Consider the following 19,484-nt stretch of genomic DNA (forward strand, 5'->3'; position numbering starts at 1 on the left):
TAATAAAAACAATCATAATAATTAAAATATTTAGTTCATATTTATTTAAATACAAGACAAAGTTATAAAGAGGAACATGTAATACATATAAAACAGTAATCAATAAACTTTACAAAGTCAATACATCTATAAATTATTAAAAATTAATTTCATTGCAAGTTCTTTCGATATATTCTTTACCAAAATATCTATGCTATTGACCCTTTACCATGTGAATACAATTTTTACTTAAGACGGGTTTTGAAAAAAATCAGATTTTTCATGTAAGCTTGTATGCATATTGATTTTGGTGCATTTCTTACAGCTGCTGACCATTTTTAGTGATTACTTAGGATCCGGGTAAATGTAGGTAACATTATAAAAGTTGCATAGCAACTATAAAATCAATAATATATGCTAAAGAAAAAATTAAGAATGCATATCTAAGCCATAATTAGTCATATCTGTACATACTTAACTTGAAAAAGTAGTTTATGACTTATTCGGACATTAATAAAAAATCTTCACATAAAATATTTAAATGAACAGTTAACCTAATTAGCTGTAATCAGTCTAGAGTTAACTAAATAAAGAGGGGAAACAACTACACATTGGAGTAAAAACCATACAGAAATTCATACATAAGACATTCCACTTTACAATTAATTGACCATATTGGTAATCAAACTTTGCCTCACCTCAGAAACTTTCCCGCACCATTTTGCAAATTCAGAGAATTCAGATCGGTCATGTATATATAATTTAGGCTCACCTGTACATTCAACTAATTGCTTGGTCAAAGGCACCATTAATCAAGTTACCTTGATACTATTGGAAATACGATGCTCATTTTTTTAACTCAACGATAACCATTAGATGTCTCCTCTGTTGGAAGTAGTTCGTAAATTTTCATATGACATCCTTGTCCTTTATCATCGAGTGAACTGGAAATCAATTTAACTTGATTATTAGCACACTCAAAAATGCTCTAATGATGTTTTGCTTCACAGTTGCCAACTATGAGGAGAACAGCTCAAAGTAGTGATAACGTTTGATTGAATCAATTTAATTACCAATGATTTCTCATTGATAAACCCCTAATATTAATGCACAAGCAATTAACTGATGACAAGATGATAACGTGATTAAAATCATTTGTGGGTCAGAAAACAAGAAAATTAATGCAAAGAATTTAGTCAACACTAGCACCAGTATTTTAAATGTCACACCACAAAATGACGAACGATATTATCAAAAAATACGAATAAAATTCAAGAATTATGGGTAAGATGACATAATATTAGATTGGACAACATCACTCTTTCAAGAATCCAAGCATAACTAAAAATTCAAATATTTTCTCATTAGGTCTCTGATCGCTCATTCATTTCAACCCCTCAAAATTGTTGATAAAATTCCAACATTAGCCATTCATGCACATTCATAGTCCATAATTTAAGACAGCTCATAAGTGAGCAAATATTAAAAAAGAAACAAAGTTTTCTAATACCTTAAGGTGAAGCTTAACAAAGTTGAGAAACAATACTGGGTTCAACCAAAATATTCTAATTCAAACATTACAGTTATCTCAAAAGCGTTACAGTGAAAAACAAAAGATACCACACCGCATAGTCGAATGTCATTGAGATGTGATGCCAAGACCACAGAAAATAGTTAACACAATCAAAGAGAAAGCAATATCATTCATTACTTTCAATTAGTACATTAGGTTCAATAGACAATGCATTTTAATGATAGCAGGTAATTATTCATGTAATTTCGTTAAAAAATAAGAAATAAAAGTAAATTTAATGCTTCAATTCCCTTGTAGGGACTACTAGTACTCCAATAATACCAAATTTTTACTTAAATGTGTCATAAATAAAACAATAGCAAGAGGTTAAAATCATTTACCTCAGCAATAATATGTCTGAAGTCAGAACCTAGTCAAACAAAATTTAGTGACATATCTTAAGACATCAGCTCAAGCACGCTTATATGTATGAGGAATATGCACTATAAATTATGATAACAGGTTTATGACACATAAAGACCATACTGTTTAAAGAGAGAAATTAATATTTTACTTGCTTCAACAAGGTGTCTTACATACTTTTCATCAGGTATTAGATGATGATTCATTCAAATATTGATGCTACTAAAGACCGCTTTCAAACAATTTGGCCTTTCATAACTCAGTGAAAGCTCAACAGTACACTGTGGACAATCATCAATTGCGAGGCATGGCATGGATTCCTGATGAATTTAATATGACGAGATGTGTCACGCTCTGACAGGCAGAAATGGGTGCAGAACCACAGCCAGCATGGTTAAATGAAACTGAAGGCCCTAAGTTAGTTTAAATCACACTGCCATACCACCCACAGCACATGGCAAAAAACTGGATTGCCTGAAAGGGGCCTAGGATATTTCTTTCAATAAACAAGAAGAAACTCAAATACAATCATCAAGTACATGATGCAGGTTTGTTTACACTAACATGAAGGAACCAGAAACCAGATGATCAGGGAATGATTGTTTTCATGCATGCATAATAAACTTAAATGATGAGTGTGCATTCATTCATAAACCAAAAACTGATGTAAACTAATACATGAACATATGTATGGTAAATGATTACTCCATAATTCAGTCATTCAATTTAACACTGGCATACAATAATTTCTTCACCAAACACACAATGCAATCCAAAATAGGGGAGTAGCATGTAGTCTACAAACATTTGATCATGTATAATCATTATACTCCTCAAGCAGTTATCAGTTAAGATAGCATATTATAGAGCACGAACCAAAAAAAGAAAACTTTTTTTTGACTGGCAACAAAATTATAGGTGTAGAATCAGTAAATGCTTTTCCACAAAAACCTTTAAATAATCCACAGGAAAAATTAAATACTTAAAATGAAATAATATCCAATTATTTCCTCTTTTTCTTCTCACACTGAACTTTAATGCTCCAAAGCATTTTTTCATCTCAATTCAGGGATATCCATCGACTCAGTAGAAAAATCACAAGTCATCAAGAATACATATCATTGATTCAAATTAAATTTCATTCAAAATATAGTGAATATATTGACTCTACAATTTTCGAAATTTGTCAGCATTAGAGGCGAAGAATACTGCCTTGACCATCATTGACCACATCAAATTTCAATGTGAGACAATTTGGACCATTTTAGCACAACCAAGCAAATCAAACAACCATTGTAATACTTTCAGAGAGGAAACCAATAGTTAAATTATAGAATAAAACTTCTTTCGAAAGCTTAGACTAGCCAATGGCCCAAAAAGAATAATGAAAACATTTGGTAGAAATATGCATCTCATCGCCTTGTAAACATGCACACATACAACACTGAAAAGCTCTTCTCTCATCAAAGAATTGTAAAAATATCGAGAGGTTTAATGGAATCACAGTTTTAAAATTCATCAAAAACAATAGCACTAGCTCAACAGAAAACCATTGAACTTCATAATGGTAGGAGAAAGGCCTAGAAAAATAGAGTGTATAAAATGATGCAATCACTGAACATGGACAAGCAACTGTCAAACATACAACCAGACAGTTAACATACTGATCGTGACCAGGACTGCTTCCTGAAAACATCTCATTACAATTGAGAGGGTCCATCTTATTTTTTCATTGGAATATAAAATAAATCATTAATTACTAACTATTTTATAAGCACTCCAATGAAAACTTATTCGGCAAAATATTAAGCATAATAATCAATGAGCTCAATGGTAAAACATTAGTCAATCTTCTAACTGAAAACTAAATGTAAATATAAAATAAGTCTCATAATTTTTGAGCAAAATTCATCACTACATATCTTCATTAATGTTTCAACTCATTATAAAAATCATAGTTTAAATAAACTTCCTACCATGCATAAATTAGCTGAATTAAACTTTAGCATATGAAAATATTAGATGATATTTCTGCCTTTATATTTGTGCTTAATATTTTATTTAATATGATATTTTAAGGCATAGTAAAAATTCTTACCCCTTGAATCACTTCAACCAAAAAGGCCTCATTTAGAATTTTTTTCTAAGGTTCACTTTGGCATGGTTATGCACCTATCCAATACATGAGGATGTACATATGTCACTAGTAGGAAGACAATTGATAGGATAACAATCGCATAGTTTCATACATGGCATAATTATTTACAGCTACTTCAATGTGTGTGTGTGTGGAAAGTTCCCTAACATTTCATATCATTAATTACAAACCACACAATATTCAGGCTATTGAGTTTTCAACTTATTCTTTCTTCAGCTATTCAACAATATGTACTTTCAACAATAATAATTCATAAGAATAAATGTCTTCAATTAACTTCACAGTCAGTTATAATAATCTACTATGTAACCAACCATTCGCCATGATAACAGTAGGCAAGTGAAAATATATATATGTGTATATATAAAGTATGTATAGAGTATATCAGTATACTTTAACAATTTTTATACGCTGTGGAACAATAAATTTAAAAATGGAACTTTGTTACCAGAGCTTTAGTTGCCTTCGCAATGTCATATGCACATGAACGCACCTGTTGCAGGCACTGTGCTCGGTCAAGACATGACCCTTCCTTAGACCCCAAAATTATACCCTCAGAAGTTGTGGACGATGGAGATGATAGACCAGGGGAAAGTGATCCTTCTGAGAGGCTGTTGGCTGGAGATTCATATGCTGATTGCAAGCACGCACACTCATTCTGAAGACGGCAGCTGTCATCCTGTAGTTGCTTCAAAACATATCGCACTTGCTTATCCAGAGGATTCTACAAAAAGAAAAACAGTCACATGAAAAATTAAATTAAAACATTCTGTTCTAATAGTATTTTCCATCAATAACTTTAAACACAATTGAAGAACCTAAGAACCATGAACTTCGGTAAAATGCCATGCAAATCAGGTAACATGGATAGCAAAATGGTTTGCGCGGTGGAGAGACAGAAGTCCATGGCTCGAATTCCTGGTCTAAGGGAATTTTCCCCACAGGGCAATAATGTGGCCTATCATAGAAATCTGAGCACTATTTTTCCAGAAATATAGTTAATCTTGTTTTTAAATAGGGACCCTGAAACATTTTGGGTGGGTGCTCTGTGAATTTTTAAGAGCAAAAAAGTGATCTCATAAATCGACTACTTCCTTGGTTAAAAATATTTTACATAGGATGCTTTACATATTTTTTTTTAATTAATAATGTACCTGCATCATGCAAATATGAATTTTTAATTCATTTATACAAGATTCAGGCTCATGATACCAATACATATCTCCATAAGATCATAAATTCAGCCATTAGCTCAACCTACAAGATGATTATGCCTTCTTTGCAATTCATATATTCCTCATTGGTTTTCAACTAACTCATTAGAGAGAACTAAAAATCCCAAATTTCTTGCTGTTGTCTTAAGTCACCAAGGATCGACTGAAAATCAAGTTTTATTAAAAGTGAATGTGTACACATGATCAGCTAGATCAGTAATCCACAAGCTTGTTAGTCACCTGAGATATATTTCAATAGTAAAAAGATTGAAAATTCTTTTGAGAGACGAACTTTGGTAGGTAGACAAAGATTTATAGATGTACATAGTACAACACATAAATAGGGTGTTCTTGGGCAACCTAAAAATACCTTAAATTGAAAGAAGTGCGTTCGGCGAGGCCGTCACAACAAAATACATGTGTCTGCATGTAATAATTAGGGAAAGAGCCTTATTCTAGGAGCCAAAAAGCTGCATATAGCTTGTAAGCTGCAGTTTGATGACCATAGGGCTAGAAATCTCCCAATTTGTATTCCCTTCTTTATCCATTATCAAAATTGGGAGTACAACTAACTCTCCTCAACTCAACACATTTTAAAGACCTTCTGCTGCTCTCAATGAGCCCAACCGCAAAATTTTCCACAAATTACTAATCTTACAATAGGGTGGTTTCCTATTATTTTTTTATTGCCTTAATCGAAAGATTATTACTCCTGGAGTACGTATTTCGCGCTTTTAGATTTTTAAATGACAACATCTATTTTTCGCGATTAAATGAAAAGTGAAAATTTTCAAGCGCGCGAAAACGCGACGCTTAAGTATGAATGTCGGGAAATATCTCCGTGCGTCGTATTTCTGGTTCCCCCTCCCGCCCGGTGAGATGACCTTGAGGCGAGGCTTAGCTCTGATACGTCGCAGGATGCTAGCGGATAGCTGAGTACCTTGCTGAACGGTAGCGCTTGGCTTAAAAAAGGTTTATTAATACCTTATCAAACGAAGAAAACTTTCCGACATTAGCCAGTTTTAATAGGTGATTATTAAGACATGTTTCCCTGAGCTCTGTGCCTCATGCTTGCATTGGTAACCTCAGACGATGCATAACTCCTATCCTCTCGTGTAGAAACTAGGTCCCTGTGACGTCATGCGGAGTGGAATCGCATGGGCGCCAATCTGGCCTTTTTCAAATGAGGATAAAATTTGACCCTTGCCATTCGTCTAAACCGGTATTTCAAAAACCAAATAATTTGTGTATTATGAATACACTAATGGTGGGTAACGAATCGCAATCAATGCCTTTCGTTTTCTTTGATGAAGGAAACTACCCTATTAGACTATATACGAATGGAATCTATACCTTGGGAAAAATAGCTGACAATTCCGCAACAGCATTCCTCACACCATCAGCACAAGGAACAAAAGCTTCTTGTCTTTCCTCTTGCATGGATGACCAAAGTTCTTGAATTCTTTTCGTTATGTGATCAGTTTTTCTTCTAACCTCTTCAGCAGGCGGCATTGACCCATTGTGTATCCCAACATTACCACGACTATGTAGAGGTGAAGACCAGGGCATAGGTGATCTGGTGTGATTATGCTGATGACTGGAACAACTGTCATACTCTCCACCACTTGAATCCTTAAAGTAAAAGTATTTGGTAAGTAGTGTAACATACCTACTAGTACAATGCACACGTTTGCAGAGACATGCATATCCCAATTGTAGTTATGAAGAAAGTAATCAATCTATAATGGATACAACATTTAGTGATGATAAGAATTTCCATACATCATCATCTTCCTAATAAAATAACTAAAGTAGAGCCGCGGTATAATAAACACCAATATAATCAATGAACAGTTTTCTGTGGTCCCGGCAAATTCTGAAGTACATTGTAATGCAGTGGTGCATTCTGCAGGATATTTTTTTCACTTTTCGATGCCTTGCATAGACTTATCAACTAACAAACAAGGTCTCAGAATGCATCTTGTTCAGAGTTCAAGGACTTACTGTAATTGAGCAGAATTTATTTGCGTATATTCACATATCACTCACATGACTCGGAAGCTATTCCACAGTGTGACTCTTAAGTACGAGAGATTGAAGAGACAAGGAATAATGGCAAGGTATGTTTTTTTGCGATGATTCTTAAAAGAAACACTCATACGAAATTCCTTTTAACAAACCTCCAGTTTTTCAGTCCCATGAACTTCTTAATAATGAAAGTTTACTCCAATGGTTCCCTGTAAAGATGAATTTATTTTCCCAATTCTAACTAACTAAACATGATGCAATTTCAATAATAATAACCTGTTAGCGTACGGTGACAAGTGTCTATCCCACCTAATACAACAGCACTACTATTGATAAGTTTAACGTAGAATTTTCATGCCACTCACCAAAGGCTGGTTTGATGGCACAGATGAATTTATGTGATGTGAATTTTGTGCACCCCATGCAAGTCTTTCCCTTGTTTCATACATCGATGCTGGCCGTTGCTGCGACATCCTGGGAGACCTGTTTGAACTAATGTTGGACGTAATGTAGCCAGCTCTGTCCATCTCTTGTCCATTGCTGAGAGAATCGATGGGGACACTCTGCACTGAGGTTGATGGTGAATCTATGCCTGCTTTATGGAGCAACACCTTCAACTGTGAATTTTCCTGAGACAAACTCTGGACCTGCAAAATAAAACCATCATTTGCATTGAGAAAATTCAATTTTAAAATAGCTTGAAATATAATTAGTAAAAATCAACTTAGCAGCATTCTTCATAACTTATTTTAACATACTTGCTAAACAAAATAACAAAAAACATCAAAAATATACAGCAAGTGCATCATTTGTAAAAGTAAAACCAGACATCAATCAAATTTTCATCGTACATATTCATCCATGCCAAAAAATACCACTCACTAAGATGCAAAAAAACGAACTTTTCCATGCAATGCATTAGGAAATACAGTGGAAACTCCATTTAATGTGTGCTCAAAATCCCCAGAAAATAGCTCGCTATATTGGGTGCTCATATTACCCGAAAGTGAATACATACGAAGCTGATCTATTCCCATATTCACCTTTTCTTAGAACTTCTCTTTCCCATTGGTGGTATTTCAAAGAGGTATAACCTCCTCATTTGCCTTAACTAGAGCATTTGTACACAATTTTGCTGTTAAAATATTGCAAAATTATAATTGGCTCTGTTTCCACAAAACTACACATATGTAGCTGCGTGTCGTACGATATGTCATGACATGATCACAGATCTAGGATCGTTCAGGATTGGTGAGTGCGTCAAATCGCTGTGCAATGGCCGAAACCATGTTCCAGATGCCGCACCGAACTCGTAGTCGTCAAAGCCGGATGTAGTCCAGCACACAATTCAATTGTGCCATATGAGACATTTGGCAGCAATTAACACTGAGAAGTTATTCAGATAAGTTGTGCCTAGTGATTTTATCAGCATGGTTATATGTATTTTATCAGTGACACTTGGACATTTATTGGCTAGCAAAATAAATCTTGCACACCTTTTTTCAGAGTTATTTTTTCCACCATCACTGGTAAATGAGTGACCCCGATGACTCTATTAATATTATTAATAGATTAATATTTATGCACCGCACTAAAGAGATATGCCTTGCAACAGCGAGAGCATAGTGTGGCGGAGACTTCTCAGACTCATCCTATCCTTATTTTAACAGATAGTGATAGGTCTTTTGATGGTATACTGCCATTAACACGATTTTTGCAGAATGCTGAATTCACTAAAACAAGCTCCCACTGCAGTTGATGTTTTCTCAGCAGTTCATCACCCTCGAAAAAATATCAGACATACTACCGAGCATATACAGGCATCCCCCGAGTTACGTATGTCTCGACTTACGTAAATCCGTACTTACGTAAGTGATAACCATATTTCAAGTGATTACATTAATTTTCGAATGCGAGCGCGAAGAAGTAGATATATTCGCTTGTACAACCTATGGTAGAAAAAATATCAAATACCTAGTAATCGAGTTTTTTACGTGCTAAACATAACAAAGTGACCAATTTTAATCGTTCCTCGAAGGAATTTTCATTAATTTCTGTAGAAAAATCGCTCATAAATCCCAATTCACCAATCAACGTGAAAATTTGCAGCTCTAGCAATGGAAGTGGTTGTGCTCTCTCCTGTACAATAGCTTGTTATACAGCATGCACACCCGAACTCCGACTTTCAACTATTTAAAAATTGTATCCTTGAGTTTGGACATTTCCATCTGTGGAATTAAAAGAAAATGAAGTTCGAGCAGAAATCTTTATTGAGGAAAAGAATTGGTTGGTACCCACATAACGATTTGAGTGTTAGCAATGAACGCTGCGAAAAAGTGAAGAAAAAGTTGATGCACGATGTTAATTGCGTACTTGTTTACATGTTTCTGGTGGTTTCCGTGTTGTATTTTGCAAAGATTTTATGAAGCTGCATTTTCTCGTTCTCTCATATTGTGTGCAAATGTAAATGAATATTGCGTCATTGAAAGCTTTTCCCCACCAACTTTGTTGCACGTTAATGACTGAGTTGGCTGAATAAAAGCTCACTTTTAATTAGCTTCGTGCATTGGAAATACTCATCGATGTTTCCAGCGAAGTAAATATTCAAATGATGACATTTTCACGTTATTTTATTGAGATATGAGAGAATGAAAGTATATTTGCGTGCGTGAAAGATTGAGTGTATGTGCGTGTGAATGTATCTAAGAATATAGTGATTTACTGGTATTTTTTGTGTGTTATTTGCTCGTAATCCTCGACATCCTCTTACGTGTAATAACTGTGACAGTGAAACCACCAGATTCATCAATCAACGTAATGTATAAAAGGCAGAAGATATAATGATTAAAGGTTGGTAGACAATGCATTCTATGGCCCCTTAGATCTCAGTACAACATAATGAATCAATTTAAGTATTCAGTTTAGTAATGTAGCATTGAGATACCGTAATTTCCCGAATCCATGCGATCGGTCGACTCGGGGAATAATATTACGCATTTTGATTGGCATGCTCTAGATGCAACTCTCAGACTATATTAGTGTTTATTGATTTTGTATCTAATATCGTAAGAATACGTGGAAGAGTTCATTGATATCACAGTGAATTGAATGAAACTTCACTGAGAATTTACCGTGCATTTCTCCGCTGAGAATTTCACCGCACTGATCGAAATCTCTGAAGCACTAACGCAAATAATCGACTTACGTAAATTTCGACTTACGCAGAGCCTGCCGGAACGCATCTCTTACGTAACTCGGGGGATGCCTGTACCTTTGATAGGACTTTCCAGCATCATTACATCTGATTTATTTTACATGTACATAAATCATAATTCACTCGGTGGTATAAATATTATCACTCGCTATAACCCAATTCTCACAATATGTCGCACTCGCTATACTGGGCTTCCACCATAATGTGTAACTGAAAATATTAATGCTGAGTGTCCAAAGTAAAGCTAAGCATATTTACACACAGAACTCATCATACCATTTAATTATAGCTACATATATATAAGCATGTATATCATTTACAATACCAGTTAATGAACAATATATATACATAATATTATTAATTATATATATTGTGACGGTAAGACCCACACATGTAACATTTTGTTTTTTTAATTATATTTTTTGCTTCAGACGTTCCCTATCTCGAGCTTTTGCTAGTTCATAATGCACAGGCACAGCATTTAGACAAGCGGCCTTACTCTCAACTACACTAGGGTTTTGCATGTCATTTGGGTATTGTGTCACATGAATGATGGCATAAAACAGGCCCGGCACAAGGTGTCGAGGTGATATGTTGGTGGAGGGTGCAAGGAGGCAGTCTCATATACTCCGTAGCCTGGAAAGCAAAGGTCAGCAGCGCACTGGGGAGCAAGAGAGGGAAAAAAGAGGGCCGAGGTGCACAGTGTCAAGGAGATTCGTCACGTCGTGTAACACCAATATGCCGATCATCCCGAAAACCTCAGGCAACCAAAAGCCTGTGATTCATGACGCCCCCAGCGGTGATTTTGACATGGAGCCACATCTCGACACATAAGTACTTCACAAATCCCCTTCTCCCTGGATAGTAAATTATCTACTCTTCCTGCTCCAACCAGCATTTCTTCTGCTAAGAAGACACCTCGTGTGGAGGTGATCGCTTGTAATAGTGACTCAGGAACAATTCCACTAAACGTTAATAAGCTTGTCACAAATCAACAATCTGTATAATTATTCTCCCATCCTTGCGATTTGTGCTTTAAATTCCAATAGTGCTGGACACTTTGGTACGATCGGACGTGGAGCATGTAAAATTCAAGGTGGACAATCAACTCGACAATAATAATTGTAGTAGAGATTCCTACAGAGGCCATTATGAATTTTGTTATGTATTAGTATTAGTTTTTTTGTTTTTGTGGGGTATTGAATTTTTGTGTTCTCTCTTCCATCAGTGTGTCATTCAAACAGATAATCATTTCATCCCTCATTAGATTTAAGAAGGAAGTTGCTTATGTTTATTTTATTTTTTTTGCCATTAAATATCTAAAACCATTCACAATCTGAACAAAGTCGTTTCGTTTTTGCTGTGCTTGGCTTTGAGGTCCAAAATTCCCATATTTCCCTTCTCTTTCGTGATTGCGGGCCATAGAACCCACATGGTTTTCCTTTTAAGTAAGACCCGTCCACCATCAGTGGACTACGTGAAAGTATGCACTATCGCCGCTGGTTTCCAACCAGTGGGGCCGGGGATCGAAATCATCCAACATTAGAGGTGGCAAATTCATCTGATGGTACGTATCGTCACAATACACTTTATTAGTATCTATTATATTACTACCACGATTCAAGATATCACTGTAACAGTAAATATATTTAACTTGAAATTAATATGTGTTCAATCCTTAAAACATATTTAACTTGAAATTTATAAGTGTTCAATCTATTAAATTTCATTTTCCCATTTTCCTTCCCTAACTTGAAAGAACTTAGTTGACTAAAAAGAATTTACACTTCAGCTTACTCAAGATTAGTAAATTATAAATAGCAGTGAATAATGTGAGCAAGTATGTAAAATGCACCTACGTTAAACGAGCAAATTGTAAAGGTACAACAGGGACTTTTTTCTTGGCATCATCTTAACTATATCCATAATCCATTCCTCAAGATATTTTACACCCGTGGTTGTATGCAAGAGTGAATGCATGCCAAAAAAATGCAAAGGGAAACCCTAATAAGAATTGACACTTTCATTAATCAGATACTGAACTCAAATGGTGTGCAATGGACAATAAATGAAAACTTATGTGGTTTGATGAACCACAGTTAAACAGCAGCCACAGAAGACAAAAATCACCACTGATGAAGGAAACCAGTGAATTCTAATTTGTTTAATATTTCCGCATAATAATCAGGGTCTCTCATGGTCATGAGGTAAACTGGTGCTTCAAAATATGTGATGATCATGAAATTTGATATAAGGTCAGTAAAAATGGAAAATGAATAAGTTATATGGGAACAAAAATCCATGAAAAACAAAATGTTAAAAGAAAAGCCATTAAAAGCACAATGAAAAATGACTCTCCATGCATTCAAAAAACTAAACACATCAGAAGGCAAATAAAGAAACCAACTTGATGGCAATAAGAAGAAAGAATGTTTTCTAGAGGAGGAGAAGGACCAGATGCAGACTTTTCCATCAGCAGCTGAGACACCTACAAGAAAACAGCATATGAAATAAAAAACATAACCAAAAGCACCAATGTAATCAAGAAAAAATGAAAAGATATACATATTGACATAACCTTGGAATGATTATATTTCAAAAGGCAAAATATTTATTTTTTTTAATTTGGTAAATATATAACCATATAAATAAAGGATTTTAAAGTATCTTGTGCATAGAAAGATCGTTAACATAACAGAATGAGTACAGAACAAGGTGCACTGAGAAACATCAGGAAAGGTACACTTCGTCCCAGTTAATCAGCTGCCCCAATAGGGTGGTTTCCTATTATTTTTTTATTGCCTATATCGGAAGATTATTACTCCTGGAATACGTATTTCACGCTTTTAGATTTTTAAATGACGATATCTATTTTTCGCGATTAAATGAAAAGTGAAAAATTTCAAGCGCGCGAAAACGCAACGGATAAGGAAATCTCTCCGTGTGACATATTTCTGGTTCCCCCTCCCGCCTTGTGATGTGACCTTGATTGAGGCTCTGAGTGCTGATAGGACACAGGATGCTAGAGGGTAGCTGAGTACCTTGCTGGCTGGTAGCGCTTGGCTTAAAAAAGGTTAATTAATACCTTATCAAACGAAGAAAACTTTCCGACCTTAGCCAGTTTTAATAGGTGATTATTAAGACATGTTTCCCTGAGCTCTGCACCTCATGCATGCATTGGTAATCTCAGACGATGCATAACTCCTATCTTCTCCTATAGAAACTAGGTCCCTGTGACGTCACGTGGAGTGGCATCGCATGGGCGCCAATCTGGCCCTTTTCAAATGAGGATAAAAATGGACCATTGCCATTCGTCTAAACCGGTATTTCTAAAACGAAATAATTTGTATATTATGAATACAGTAATGGTGGGTAACAAATCGCAATCAATGCCTTTCGGTTTCTTTGATGAAGGAAACTACCCTATTAGCAGAAGCATTCTCAAAATATGCTTGCATGTGTATTGAAATGAAATGATGAATACTTATTGAGGATTACAAAGCATGATTCCTCTATACTACATCAGTAAAACTACAACAATGTCAAAATGCTTTCGTTATTAAAAAATTTCTGATATCTGTGAGCTGATGAAAAATTGATTACCTAATTTTTTTTAGTCTTCAGAAGACTGGAATCACTCCTTTCACAAAATCTTTAAGATAAAATATCTGAATTGAATAGAGAATGGACAAAATTATACGGGGCATTACAATAAGCTATAAGAGCAATATAATAAGCCACGCACAATACACATGCCTTAGGGTCCCTTGAACCAATTAATAGCTAAGTTAAAGGATTGGCTATATCATCTTCTAAACACAGGGTAGTACATATGTATTCTTCAGAGGATTTAACTTCTCCTTCCACTTTTACAGTTAATGAAACCACAACTGACAGTGCGATTGGCATAGGCCCATTGTGTATTCTATACCGAGTCAAACACAGTGTAGCCTATTTATAAAGAAGTAGAAAGGATCAATGATTTTCCTTGTTACAAGTGAACTATTATAGAAGGGCCAGTAACTTCACATCACATTTTGAAGCACTCGGAGCAGTATTGTCGGTGATGTTGTAGGGAAGAAGTGGTTCCACTTTCTAAGACAGACTGAGCACTGAGCACAGTGTTTTTGCAATGATATTAGGGGAATTTTGTCACTTTAAAACTGACTCGTTTTAGATTCTGAAAAGGTTTCGTTTTGGCCTTATTTGTATGAGGGCGTTTTTTTTCAACCTCCGATGGGACATGAACAGAAGATGAAGTGATTCATAAAAAATTCTTTCATTGCCAAATATTGAGCACACTTGTGGTTTCCTTTCGACATAATTGCCTTGATGATTGAGGAATTGGTCGTGCCTTTGAACAAGCTTTACAATACCTTCTTCATAGGAGGTTGCCACCAATGATTTCCAACAAATTTTGGCTTTGTCCTGAAGCTCATTGTCCATTTGATAACTCTTCCTTCCTGGCCACATCGTCATTTCAGTGTAAAGATCGAAGTCACGTGACACTAAGTTGGCAAAGCAAGGCAGGTCGTCGAAAATTACCCTTTGAAATTGCTCAAGGAGCAGTTGAGCTGCATCAGCACTGAGATGACGGACGTTTCCATGGATCAGAACACTTCCAGAAGTCAGCATGTCTCCTCTTTTGTTTTGAATGGGAATGGGTGTAATGTTTCACACTCTAGCCACTGTGCATTATAAAAATTCTCTTTTATCAGGATAAAGGTTAAGACATGTCAATGCTGAAGCCATTCAGCGAGTTTTCTAGCGGTCGTTCCACAGAGCACACTTGGCGGGAAAATCAATTGAGGCAGTGAAGTTAATGAGATTGCCACTAAAGTAAAACTAACAACTTTCAGTCAGAAATGACTTGAGCGTGTGGTGCAGATGATGTAAAGTTGCCCTATCCTACCCGCCTGTCGTTTGTATGGTGTTTTTGCTGAGCAATCAGAGGTTGAAAAAAATACCGCCCTTGTACATTGAAGCACTGAAAGATTGAGTCTTAACTGATTCACAAACAGACTCTTTGATTTCAACATGTTTAAAGCAGCTGACCTTCTCATGAATAATTATGGTGGTGATACTGTTGTAAAATTTTTCGATTTTTCAATCACTGATTATGCACTTCATGAAATCTCGCAATTTTTGCTATGAAGATGCAGGTTCAAGCCGATAAAAATTGAAAAAAATAAAATGAGAGGAGGTGGAATTACAAAGGAAAAGGGGTCACCGAGCAACTACAGGGAATTGGAGTCACCTGAATCAATGATGGAGTGTGAGTTTCCAAGGTCAACAAGTCGGTGAAGAGGAATAGGATCACAAGGTAGGAAGATTTTCAACAGACCTTTTTTCATGAGGAATGGCTAAACTTTGCCATTGGTGGGTTGATGATTAACCGACCTAAATGTATATCCATACAAAAGCCAGCAAGGGAAAAGATAGAGATAAAAGAGTTGGAAAAAGAATACATACATAAAACCTAAACCCCACTACATACATGCATTTCACAACTATGTAGAACTACTTTATATTCAAATAAGGAAATGGTTGGTAACTGTATCCACAAAATATCTTTTCATACTACAACAAAACCTCAATAATTCCAAGTGGGATAAAATTAAGTTTTGATAGTAGGAAGCAAAACTGTCGGTCCCAATGAAAAGCCTATGCCAAATGCAAGGCAATTTTGATAATACAAATTTTTCGCTTGAATTAGAAAACCTAAGCTGTAGCCCATAGGAGGAAATAGTATTCATTTATATGAACAAGGACAAAAATTCTACAACTAAACATTTTATGACAGTGTGTTTTTATGCTGAGCTTATTTTATGTCAGCATCTTAAAGGGATGGAAATATTTAAGATGCACAGAATCTGGAAAGACCGAGGGCAGACAACAGACGAATGTGGTGGAGTGAGTTCACACTCATAAAATTCTCATACCTTTCCACACCGGCATTGAGATCTGCACTTACTGTTCACACATCACATTGGGGGCAATGTTCAGCAGTTCCAGGGCACAAAATTATGAATCACTGACACTTAAGTAATTGCAGTACTGCAGAAAAGGGGAACTAAAAAAACTACTGTAGACAACATAGGTGAGGGGGCATAATAAAGAATAGAAGAAAACAGAAGCAAAGAAGAATATAACTAGTAGAAGTGAATGTAACTGAAACCGTGCTACTGCTTATGGTTCTCTGTCATCAACATATTTTTGAATATACTGAGAATTTTAACTTAACCCTTTCGCGCCGGGCTCCTTCACGGGAAGTTGCTTTCGGCTGTACCAAGGCTTTGAGCATTTCTTTTTCGCCCTGTACGGGGTTGTTTCTCGGCAAGGAATCGTCCAGGTAGTCGCTCCCTCCACTTAATGACCTTTTCTAGCGGGGTGCCGGACCCTTTCCTCAGCAACTGGGCAAATATAATCCTCGACCCTTTTCCCGCAGGCAGCCCATCACGGCATACTTTTGCGGTCAGTTTATTGTTACCAGTTCGATTTTAATTTTTTTTAATTGTTACTATTGCATTAAATGTCAGTTCATCAATGTATACCTTTCATTTTGCAATGCCTATAGAACTTTTAAACGAAGTTCTACGGTTATTTTTAGGGTTTTCAGCAAAAGGGCATTTGATCGTAGACCAAAAAATACTTTAAAGGGTATGAAATCTTTCAATGTTCCTAGCATACTTCTAGGTATTTACTAGTGATGGGTCGGTTCGGTTCCTCGATTCTTCGATTCCTCGATTCTCGGCCAAGAATCGGAATCGAAAATGAGTACTTGCCAATGTGAAAAATCGATTCCGATTCCAGTAGTACTTCGGACCACAAATTTAAATATTACCGCGTTTCCAACAGTAATTTGAATGTTCGCGCCGCGTTATCGTTACAACAAAAAACATTATCTTCTAGGGATTTGCGAGTACTCGAAAGTTCGAGTAGAGTCGAGTAGTTGGTACTTTTATGCGCTTAAGTAGTTGGTACTCGACTCGAGCGTTTCGAGTAGCATTGCAAATGTCGAGTCGAGTAAGTTACGGTTACAGGGCTTTCGAGGCTAGTAGGTCCAGCAATCTGCCGACAGGAAGTGCTATCATGAAACTCATGTAGTAATACAGTTTTTAAAGCCGATAAGTCATTCCAATGTCTTGGCTTGGTAGTTTTAGCTTGGTGTACACTCTACAGTTGTCGACGTGGGCGCCGAATACCTTTACGCCAGCCGCGGCGGCCGATCGTCTTCCGACCCGGCGCACACCGCGGTGCACCGGTCCGAAATCGGAAAATGCTGGAATCAAGTCCAAAATCACCTTTTTGGGGATAGAGGCTTGAAACTTAGCGGAAATACTCATAAATCATTACCAGATACATACTTATATGCCATTTTACCTAAATACGACGCTTTAGTGATGATACAGTGGCCCAAACATGACCAACTTTTCAAAACCACGCGCGATCTCGTTAGTCCTCGAAAATTTTTAAATTTATCCAGGTGGTGTTGCGTTGGTATGATTTTTATGGAATAAAGGACGCAATATTCCTTACACCTGGTGCTTTTTCTATACTTCCAATGACTTTTGAAGATTTTGGCTTTCATCGGTCTGGTTTTACAACGCGAAATGGTCGACCCGTTTTTCACTTGAAATTTGACATAAAGTAGAAACTATCTTTTGTTTGCGAAAAATATAACTCGGAAAATTTGAACCACAATATAAAGTAGAGATTTCTAAAAAGTACTAAGCAGAAATCTAACTTGGAAAAACACTTTTGCGAAGAAGGAAATAAGAGCGATTTTTTAATCGCGCGTCAAGGCTGAGCTACACGCCGCGGAACTCGGTAGCTGAGGCCGATTTTTCAAGTTTTTTAAAACTTTAGTCTTGAAAATCGTCATTTAAAGCACGGACAATCGTCTTCATTGACTTAAAAAACTAAAATGAGGGTGTTAAAAAGGGTTATATATAGATCGACTTGACCATTTAACGCATTACTCGATTGAAAATACTAAGGATTGGATATTTTTCGGGAACCATCCCACGCATAAGAAATATGGCTCGAGTATTGAAGTAAAGTGAAGAGATTAATTCGGCATGCTTAAGAGAGAGGAAAATGAACTGTTTCCTCAAAAGGCAACAGCCGATTTTTCCCTCTCCGCCTTCGCAGAGGTGAGTCGGGGGGAAAGCAAGAGTTTTCATATCACAAGGCATCTTTTAGCCTTTTTTAATACTGCGTCCGTCAAATGTGATATTCATTTGTAGCGTTTAGTTTCTTTCTTGAACTTAAAAAAGCAAGAGTTTTAAGGTTGATTAAAGGACGAGAGAAGTATAGGTATTTTTTGCTCTACAAAACTAAAGCTAAGTTCTTTGGTTCATTTGCTTAGGCAACTTGAGTTCCATGAGGTTTCAAGATCCACAAAGATCGATGATATGCTTCAAGTTTCTGAAATCTTGCAATTTTGGAAGGAAAGTACTTTCCCAGTCACACAATTACGTAGCAAAAGGCAATTTTCTGCGGGCAGTAATACTGTAACATGGAGACATTAAAAACCTGCTGGCTGAGCATGAGCATGTTGGTTTTTCTGCATGAGAATTTGAAAGGGCCAAATATTACACGATTCATATAAGCAGTATTTAATCTTAATTATAACTGTGAATATGACTTTACTCAGGGCTCTCCCTTGTATTTATAAGTGGTCTTTTTCTTGGAGCCTATGTCGTCAGAATCGATGGAATCGGTATCGGTAGAATCGGAATCGAAATGTCAGAATCGGAATCGGGATCGGAATCGATAAAATTTTGGAATCGACCCATCACTAGTATTTACGATTTATGATATTAACATATTTTATACCCATGATGCCCAAATCCACACTCCTCATTCGCGTCTGCTCTCCACGAGTTCTCTGAAAACATGGGAATGAAACATTTCGAATTTTTTTAGAAGAAATTTTCCCAAAAAATTCTC

The 19,484-nt window shown here is 36.2% G+C and overlaps 1 protein-coding gene across 2 annotated transcripts in view; it reads right to left on the reverse strand.

The window, feature by feature from the left end:
• Window positions 1–21: 21 nt before the first annotated feature.
• The window catches only part of LOC124162864 (ARF GTPase-activating protein GIT2), a 36,728-nt gene continuing 17,265 nt past the window's right edge, over window positions 22–19,484 (reverse strand). The window contains exons 12-15 of one of the 2 annotated variants that reach the window (XM_046539553.1): window positions 12,937–13,017; window positions 7,681–7,962; window positions 6,641–6,919; window positions 22–4,797 (exon numbers count right to left, since the gene is read on the reverse strand). In XM_046539553.1, the coding sequence (XP_046395509.1) occupies window positions 4,501–4,797; window positions 6,641–6,919; window positions 7,681–7,962; window positions 12,937–13,017 (939 nt within the window). In that variant the 3' untranslated portion in view covers window positions 22–4,500. The remainder of the gene's footprint in view (window positions 4,798–6,640; window positions 6,920–7,680; window positions 7,963–12,936; window positions 13,018–19,484) is intronic. The other variant, XM_046539561.1, reaches the window with a different exon arrangement.

This window comes from Ischnura elegans, chromosome 1 (assembly GCF_921293095.1).
Source record: "Ischnura elegans chromosome 1, ioIscEleg1.1, whole genome shotgun sequence".
Lineage (NCBI taxonomy): Eukaryota > Metazoa > Arthropoda > Insecta > Odonata > Coenagrionidae > Ischnura > Ischnura elegans.